This window comes from Pteropus vampyrus, unplaced genomic scaffold (assembly GCF_000151845.1).
Source record: "Pteropus vampyrus isolate Shadow unplaced genomic scaffold, Pvam_2.0 Scaffold435, whole genome shotgun sequence".
Taxonomy (NCBI): Eukaryota; Metazoa; Chordata; class Mammalia; order Chiroptera; family Pteropodidae; genus Pteropus; species Pteropus vampyrus.
Genome location: NW_011889216.1, coordinates 399407 through 408996, shown reverse-complemented (window position 1 = coordinate 408996; position 9590 = coordinate 399407). Strand labels below are relative to the sequence as shown.

The window sequence follows — 9590 nt, the reverse complement described above, 5'->3', positions numbered from 1 at the left end:
AAGTGACTCTAATGGGTATAGGGTTTCTTTGAAGGACAAAATTGTTCTAAAATTAGGTTATAATGATGGGTGCATAACCCTGTGAATTAACCCCAAAAAAACTAACACATTTAATTATACGCTTTATCTTTTAATTATACACTTTAAATTAGTGAATTGTATGATGAATTATATCGCAGTAAAGCTATTTAAAAAGTTTGCAAGTTTCTTAAAAATTAAGCGCACCCTATGACAGGATCTAGCTATTCCATTTCTAAGTATTTACCCAAGAGAAATTAATGTATTTATCCACACAAAGTCTTATACACACATGTTCATAGTAGCTTCATTTGCATTAGCCCCAAACTGGAAACAATCCAAATGTCCGTCATCAGAAGATTGGGTAAGCAAATGGTGGTACATCCATACAATGAAATGCTACTTAGCAATAAAAAGGAATCAACTATTGATATACACAACATGAATAAATCTCAAAATTATTATGCTGAGTGGCAGAAGCCAGATGAAAATAAATACTTTATGCTTCCATTTATATAAAATTATAGAAAATGCAAATTAATTTATATTGATCAGTGGTTACCAAGCAAAAGTGGGCAGGATGGGGGGAGCACTGATACGCTTATTGTCTTGATTGTGATGCTAGTTTTTATATACACATATCAAAACATCAAATTGTACACTTTAAATGTGTACAGTTTATTATTTGTCAATTACACCTCACTAAACAGAAAAACAAAAAACTCAGATTCCAAGGCCATATCACCAGAGATTCTGATTCAGTAGATCTGGGTGGGATCTGGATAGCATCAGCTGTAACAAGCTCTCCAGTTGATTCTGATGATCAGTCAGATTGGGGTCCCTGGGCCGAATTGCTTCTCAAGCACCTATACGTTTGTTTAACTGCAGATTCTCATTAATAGGTCTGGTTTGGGGTCCGACATTCTGCATTTTAACAAGCTCCCAGGTGATGTGAATGCTGCTGATCCATGGACCACACTTTGCCAGGAGCAAGAGTAGGGAAACTAGAATTATGTTACCTATGAAGGAATCTAGAAAAAAAGCAAACCAAGAAAGACGATGGGCAAGAGGAAACTTTTTGAGGAGATGGATTTATTTACGGCGGAGATTGTGGTGATGATTTCATGGGTGTATACTTACCTCCAAACTCATGTAGTTGTACACATTAAATATGTACAGATTTTTGTATGTCAATCATACCTCAAAAAAAAGATTTTTAAAAAAGGACATTTTACATCAAATCTTCCCCTAACCTCTTCATGTATAATTTCTTTTTCAGACATTAGTAAAGAACTTCATTCTTCCATAAAGAGAGAAAGAGAGAGAGAGAGAAAAAGAGAGAGAGGAGTAAGGCAATGGAACCAGGCAGTGAAAGGTAATAAAGAGCAATCTTGGACATTTTGATTTTCTTTTGGCCTCTGTAAATGTTCTGGGAAGGGTATAATATGATCTAATCTGTGTTTGAGGAAGGTGACCCAGGCAGCAGTGTAAAGTATATACCATAATATCAAAGAGATACCCGCCAAGAAGCTATTGCAAAAATAGGCAAGGATCTGAACAGGTTATTCATGTTCTCCCTTCTCTGAAACTGGGGCAGAGCTGATTCCACAGGTTGAAATCATGCTGTGGAGGAAATACAAAAGGCTTTCAAGGTCAGGAAAAAAGGTGTATGCAGGAACGGAACTAGAAGGTGAATAAACAGGACCCACAAAAGTAGGAGGAGAGTAGGATGGGGAGCTGTCTGTCGCTAAGTCTTGCCAATTCTGTCTCATAGCTCTTCCCACTCTCCATCCCCACTGCTCTAGGAGGCTGACAAAGTTTTGATAGGTAAAAAAAATTTTAAGCACCTCTATGGGTGGGCTGTGCCCCAACCCCCAAAAGACATGTTGAAGTCCTAACTCCCTGTAGCACCTCAGAATGTGACCTTATTTAGAAATAGAACTCTTACAGATGAGATTAGTTACAATAAACTCATACTGGCGTATAGTGGGCCCCTAAACCAATATGACTATGTCCTTATAAGAATAGGAGAGAGGGACACACAAAGAGAGAACACCATGTGACATTGGAGGCAGATATTGAAGTGCTATGTCTGCAGGCCAAGGAATATCAAGGACAGATGGCCATTGCCGGAAGCTAGGGAGAGAGAGGCAAGGATCAGAGGAAAGAGCATGATTCTGCTGACACCTTGATTTCAGACTTTTGGCTTCTAGAGCTGTAAGACAATGTAGTTCTGTCGTTTTAAGCCATCCAGTTTGTGGTGCTTTGTGATGGCAGCCGTAGGAAACTAGTATAACCATCCACAACAATATAGGTATGTTTACTGACTTATAAATTACACGTATGTGTGCTACTGCACTAATTTGTTTTTTGAAAACACAAAAATCAAATTTTAAAGGATGGGACATATAAATTACACAATATTTTGTATTGCATAATTAATTAATGAAGTAAAAAACTATTTTTTTAAAGTTTTTTAATTAAACAAAAAAAAAGCCTTAAAGCCATGAAAAGACATGGGGAAACTAAAACATATTACTAGGTGAGGGAAGCCAATATGAAAGGGCTACCTGCTCTATGATTCCAACTACATGACATGCTGGAAAAGGCAAAACTATGGTGACAGTAAACAAATCAATGGTTGCCAGGGCTTAGGGGTTGGGGGAAGAATAAATAGGTGGAGCACAGAGGATTTTAAGAGTAGTGAAAATACTCTATGATACCATGATGATACATGTCATTACACATTTGCCCAAAACCATAGAATATACACGACCAAGAGTGAACCCTATGTTTTATGGACTTGAGTGATTATGATGTATAAATGTAGGTTTATCAGTTGTAAGAAATGTACCACTCTGTTGGAGGCTGTTGATAATGGAGGAAGCTGTGCATGTGTAGGGATAGAGGTGTTTAGAAAAATCTCTGTATCTTCCTCCCAGTTTTGCTGTGAACCTAAAACTGCTCTAAAAAATAATCTTTAATTTTAAAAAAATCTTTCAATGAGCAGTGTTATTAAATAAGCATCCTATTTTTTTTTAAATCCTGGTTAAATATCATGACACAGAAATACAGATACAATAGTCCCCCCTTATCTGTGGTTTCACTTTCCCGTTTCAGTTACCCTTAGTGAGCCGCAGTCCAAAAATATTCATTCGAAATTCCAGAAATAAACAATTCATAAGTTTTAAATTGAGTGCCATTGTATCATGATAAAATCTCACATCATCCTGCTCCATCCAGCCCAGGATGTGAATCATCCCTTTGTCCAGCATATCCACACTGTACATATAATACAATAAGATATTTTGAGAGACCACATTTACATAACTTTTATTACAGTGCATTGTTATAATTGTTCCGTTACATTATTAGTTATTGTTATTAATCTTTTACTGTGCCTAATTTATAAATTAAACTTTATCATAGATATGTATGTATAGGGAAAAACAGTATATAGAGAGTTTGGTACTATCTGTGGTTTCTGGCATGCACTGGGGGCCTTGGAAGCTACCCTTAGCAGATAGGGGGGACTACTTTATACTTCTAAATTCAGTTACTTTCCTATAGAAATTTTTTCTGAATCACTGTCATAGCCAAAATATAAAACTTTTTAAATGATGTATAATTTAAAATGGAAGAACTACATCGTTGGCTGTGCTTACTCCAATTATGCAAAAATTTTGCTGTAATTTGGCTATTAATTCCCACCTTTCCTTATGTCAGTCATTGATTCTTGCAAACTAATCAGAAAGAGTTGCAATACATAAATTTAAAACTCTTCACTGAGAAATTTTAAAACAGATTAGGAAATTGTTTCCCAGCTCTTAAAGTGAGAACTTGTAAGAGTTATTGCATCATTTTCAGAAGCAAAATCACATAAAAATGGAATGATTTCCAAAGACCAGTTTTCAAAATGTCCTTTTCATAGCATAAATATTTTTGGAAAAGCAGTTGCATTCTTATTCTTTAAGAGAAAATAACATTATGTCCTCAAAAGGACATATTTTGTGTTTGTTGTTTAACATCTGTTAGATAGCTTACTTCTGAAACCCTTTTGTCATCCCAGAAAAAAAGCCAGTAAATCAGATAGCCATCTTTTTTTAAAAAAAAAAAAAAAAAAGGGAAAAATGCAAAAACTAATCTCCAAAATGAGCAGAAAAATGAGAGGAATTACTCTAACTGATTTCAAGACTTCTTATGTAGCTGCAGTGGTATCAACTATGTGGTATTAGTGGAGAGATAGATATATCAATCAATGGAACAAAAAAGAGAATCCAGAAATAGTCTCATACAATTACCGCCAACTGATTTTTGACAAAGGTGCAAAAGTAATTCAATGTAGGAAGAATAGTCTTTTCAACAGATTGTTCTGAAGTAATTGGATTTCCGTAGGCAAATAAACAAACATAAAGAACTTCAATCTAAACTTCACACCTTATATAAAAATTAACCAACTCAAATGGATCACATATTTAAATGTAAAACATAAAACTTTTTTAGAAGGTAACAGAGGAGAAAATGACACCAAAAGCATGATTTATAAAAGGAAAATTGATAATTAAACTTCATCAAAATTAAAAAATTTTGCTCTGTGAAAGACCCTGTTAATGATAAGACAAAGTACAGATTGAGAGAAAATATCTGCAAACTACATATTTGGTAAAGGACTAGGATCTAAAATATATAAAGAACTCTCAAAATTCAACAGTAAAAGAAAATAATTAGAAAATGGGCAAAAGACATGAACAGACATTTCGCTGAAGAAGAGATACAGATGGCAAATAAGCACATGCAAAGATGTTCAACATCACTAGCCATTAGAGAAATGCTAATTAAGACCGTGATAAGATATCATTTCCCACTTATGAGCAAATCTAAAATGAAAAACAGTGGCAACACCAAATGCTGATAAAGATGTGGAAAACTGAATCACTTATACAATAGTAGGAGGAATGTAAAATGGACCAGCCATTTTGGAAAAGACTTTGGATGGTTCTTATAAAACTAAATATGCAACTATCATGCAACCCAGCAACTGTGTTCTTGGACAGTTATGTTAGAGAAATGAAAACTCGTGTTCACAAAACTCTGTACCGATGTTCACAAAAACCTGTACACAAATGTTTACAGCAGCTTTATTTGCAATAGCCAAAAACTGGAAACAACCCAGATATCCTCCAATGAGCAAAGGGTTAAATAAATGGTGGTATTTTCATACCATGGAATACTACTCAGCAATAAAAATGAAGTATTGATACATGCAACAACCTAGATAATTAATCTCCAGAGAATTATACAGAATGAAGAAAGCCAATCCCAAAGAGCTATATACTGTATTATTCCATTTATATAACATTCTTGAAGTGAGAAACTTATAGAAATAGAGACCAGATTAGTGGTTGCCCGGGGTAAAGGAGGGTTTGGGGGTGGGAGGGAAGAGGGCATAGCTTGTGGTGTTGGAAATGTGTTGTGTCTTGACTGTATCAATGTGGATATCCTGGTCGTGGTACCGTACTATAATTTTGCAAGCTGTTACCATCGTGGGGTTTGGATAAAGGGTACATGGTACCTTTAGGTATTTACTTCTTACAACTGCAGTGTACATCTATAATTGCCTCAAAATAAAACATTTAACTTTAAAAAATGTTTCAAATAAATAAATACATAAATAAATAAATAAATAGATGAGTATTCTGATATTTTCTGCCCATACTGTAATGTATCATCTTAGGCTCAACCAATTTTAAAGATCACAGGTATATGCTACTAGTCCCTACTCAGTCTTTGGGCCTCTTTAACTATTCTCTAAATTCTCTTAAATTTCTTTTTCTTAAATGCAAATTTGATCAGGTTACTTTCCAAAATCATTAGTCTGACACATAAGGGCCCTCATGATCTGACTTTAGGCCTTTACCCAACATATGCACCTAGGCATCAAAGTACTCATTTTCCAATTGTGTAAAACCCTGTCTGTGAGATAGCTACCTGAGGATAGTCATAATGAGTTATTTCTATATGCCTATCTTTTCTCTAATATCTCTAATTAACTCATCTCCAAGGCTTATTAGATTTCCTAGCACGTATTAGAAGTACAATACATCTTAAATAAGAAGCCCATTATCAATGTTTATTACCTTTGCTTTATTACCTACTAAGAGTCCAGAGGTGTTGATTTCATGTTGCCCTCGGAACACTAACCTGCAATCACTCCTGCCAGGTACACCAGCCCCACTCGGAGGCCTTTGTGGACCATTTCCAAGGGAATACCCAAAATGAGCTGCATAATAAGATTCCCCAAGATGTGCTGAACTCTGCAGAGACAAATACAGTTGTCAAATATTCTAACCCAGGCAGCTATTTCCTTAGGGGAGCAATAGGCATTGAAGTGTTGTTTCTAGTTAAAGACTTGCTTAACTTGAATTCCATTTTCTAAATTTTTTAGCAAGACTTTTTTTTTTTTTTTAATAAAATCTTACATGGAGCTTCAATATGGAAAACCGATAAAAAGGTATTTTAGAAGCATACATTTATTTCACAATTTCTGTTTAATAATAATTACTGATAACGTCAAACAGAGAGCAATGAGACTGGCTTAAGGAATGTAAACTTGAAATTAGGCTTAAGAGAACAATTGCCATTTTATGTCAGCCTTAGCATCTGATTTTGTTTCAGTTGCATAGTATTGAGAGAATGCCAATTCACTCATACTGAGTTTACATTTCAATAGATTTTTAAACAACTTCAATCTCAGAATGTTCTATAATAAAACAGAGATGGCAAGAGAAACCTCATTTCCAGTTTTTAAAAAAAGTTTGTGAGAATAAAAAAAACTTACCTAGAAACACTAGCTAAAGATGGAATCTCTCATGTACTACAATTTGGCATATAACATATTGGAGTACAAGTGTTTTTTATTATAGTTTTTAAATAGGTAAAAATATTTTAAAATAAAATTCATATTATTTTGCTTGTCACACTCCACAAGGATCTCTGGAGAATCTCTGAATGTAATATGATAAATTCTCCCATTAGAGTAATCCTCAATTTAGTGGCTATGTAGCACAATGCTTTTTTTTTTTTTTTTTTTAAGAGATTTCAGGTTAAACCAGAAAGTTAAAAAACAAAGTAGTTGTTGGATCTTCCACAAAATGCAGCAGATTTTGTATTGTTTTACGTTATCATTTACTTAACAAATATCCAGCAGATCACTAAAGAGGTTCCCTGGGCATACCTGGCAGAACAGATTACTTACCCTTATGGCCATGTGCGCACCCAGCCACAACTCTCTGTCCAAGCCATCTTCACAGATATAGGAGAGGTAACGTAATTCATCAAAGAATAGTCTAGCAAGGACAGTTATACTAGTCTTATGGAGACCTCAAGCATAAAGGGGATTTGGAACCATGCGTACTTTGTGATAGCGAACAAGGTCAAAGAAAGTCATCCATCCCATCCTGTCCTCTGGAAACAGCTCGAAGACGAGGTGACCAATAGCACAAAAATCCCAAAGAATCACCCCAAGCACTCTTTCTGCTGCTAAACATCCAGAGTAGAAGTAGCAGAGAGATAAGATCCTATCAAATACCTGAAATAGAAATAACTAATTTTTTCATCCAAATTTTATTCACCCTTTAAGGTCTAACATAAATTCATGTCATCTGTGAAGCTATCCCCATTCTGATCTTTCTCTCTTTCTGTTCATGTTACCGTAGCTTATCCAACATCTATTTTTTTTATCCCTTCTCTACCTCCTCTACTGAGGCTAGAAGAGCTAATACTTTCCTAACCTCTCTTTGGTAGGGTTAGCTGCATCACAGCAGCCAACTTGCAACCATGAAAGAAAGGCCAAGGGAAAAGCCGGGGTTCCAGCACAGGACCTAGAGTCCTGGCTTCATTAAACTGGTGAACGAACCACCTACCTGTGTGCTGCTTACACGGGAAAAAATTGGCCTTCATTTGTTTAAGCCTGTTAAGATTTTTTCATTACTTGCATCGAAAAACATTCCTAATTTATGCAACCCCATATGTGACATGTCCTACACAGCCTTGCATATTCTTTTTGAGTGCCTTAACGTGTGTCAATTATGTGAAAATTATGTTATAATCATTGTCTGATTTAATCACAGCAACCCTATGAGGTAGGTACTGTTACCCCATTTTACAGATGTGGAAACTGAGGCACAAAGAGATTAAGTAGCTACTGTATATTATAATATTATACTGCCTTGCATTATTAGTTAACTGTTCCCCCCTTACAATTTTAAATTCTTTGAGTGCAGGAGCCACAATTGCTTAGAACATACTTGTTAAATGGAAAACCAAAGTGTGGAAGTGTCCACAAAAACTGGGCAATTTTGCCCCTGACTTGTCAAGCCTCTGAGCCCCGCATCCTGCCATGGAATGCTATTTAGCCACAGGCTACAGTCATCCTTCAAGGTTCAGGGCTGGCTAGGTCACATAAAGTTGGCCTCATCTGAAACTCCAAAAGTCCACCACAGAGGTGGGGCCAGCAGCAAGTTGTCCACCGTCTGCAGTGGGCATGATGAATCATGGATTCTGAGCAAGGTCATAAAAGGCTATTAGCATTTAAGAACTACAAGCAAAAGTAAAAGGCAGACACTGCATCTCCTATTGTTTGTATTATTTTAGATGGATAATGGTATTTACATTCATCAAAATGTTCATGAATTAATTTTTTTAAGTGTGTGATAGGGCAGAGAGAGTGGGGAGTGATGTTTCATCTCTTAAAGGAAACATTTAACAATGTCAGACAACCAGGGGACATGTTTTTGATTTGGTAATGATTTGATCTTTTCTCATTAATATCTCTATGTAAATACTAGTATTAGGCAGTTATAATGCAATGTAAAGTACACTGGACTTGGAGTCAGCACTAATGGGGTGAGGTCCTAGCTCTCTGCAACTTAGCAGTGTGACAAGGAGCAAGTAACTACACCCCTTAAGCCTCAGACATAAAACGGCGAGAGTTACACCTGCCTCTAGGGTTGCTGTGAGGCTCAAACAAGATATAGACATGAAAGAACCTTATCAATGGTAAAGCACTGAACAAACGTTAAGGATTACAATTACTGATAGTCCCTTCTAACATCAGTGACTTAACTGTCATTCCTTACCCAGCATGTACCAGCATGTATGAGATAAATCTCCAGGCTTCCTCCCTCTTCGTAGGATTGTAGATAAATGGACTTTCCAAGATGCCTGTGTCCAAGGTGATCCACTGTTTCTGAGGCTTCCACACAGCATAGTAAATAAACACTGCCAGCTGACAGGGAGGGACAGACATGGATATTAACCACACCTTCTGCAGAGAGGCCCTCCTAAAGCCCATTGGGCACTACCTTTGTTTCAAATGGTTAGCTGTCAAGTGGGACACTCCGTAGCATGTGTTCAGAAGATGACAGAAATTACATTTCCCTGCCATATATTTGACCATATAATTGTGGTCATATCCTACTTCCTTAAGAAATTAGGAGCAGCCCTAGCCCAAACTGCAAAGACTCTTTCTTAACCTCTTTTTCCTCTTAAATACCCACTGCGCTCATCATTCT

General features: G+C 36.2%; 1 protein-coding gene across 4 annotated transcripts in view; it reads right to left on the bottom strand.

Moving 5' to 3' along the window:
• The window catches only part of RHBDL2 (rhomboid like 2), a 40198-nt gene that overhangs the window by 9883 nt on the left and 20725 nt on the right, over positions 1-9590 (bottom strand). For 3 of the 4 annotated variants that reach the window (XM_023524000.1, XM_011381340.2, XM_023523998.1), the window contains one exon: positions 6220-6332. In XM_023524000.1, the coding sequence (XP_023379768.1) occupies positions 6220-6332 (113 nt within the window). Of the gene's footprint in view, positions 1-6169; positions 6333-9590 lie in introns of all 4 variants that reach the window. The other variant, XM_023523999.1, reaches the window with a different exon arrangement.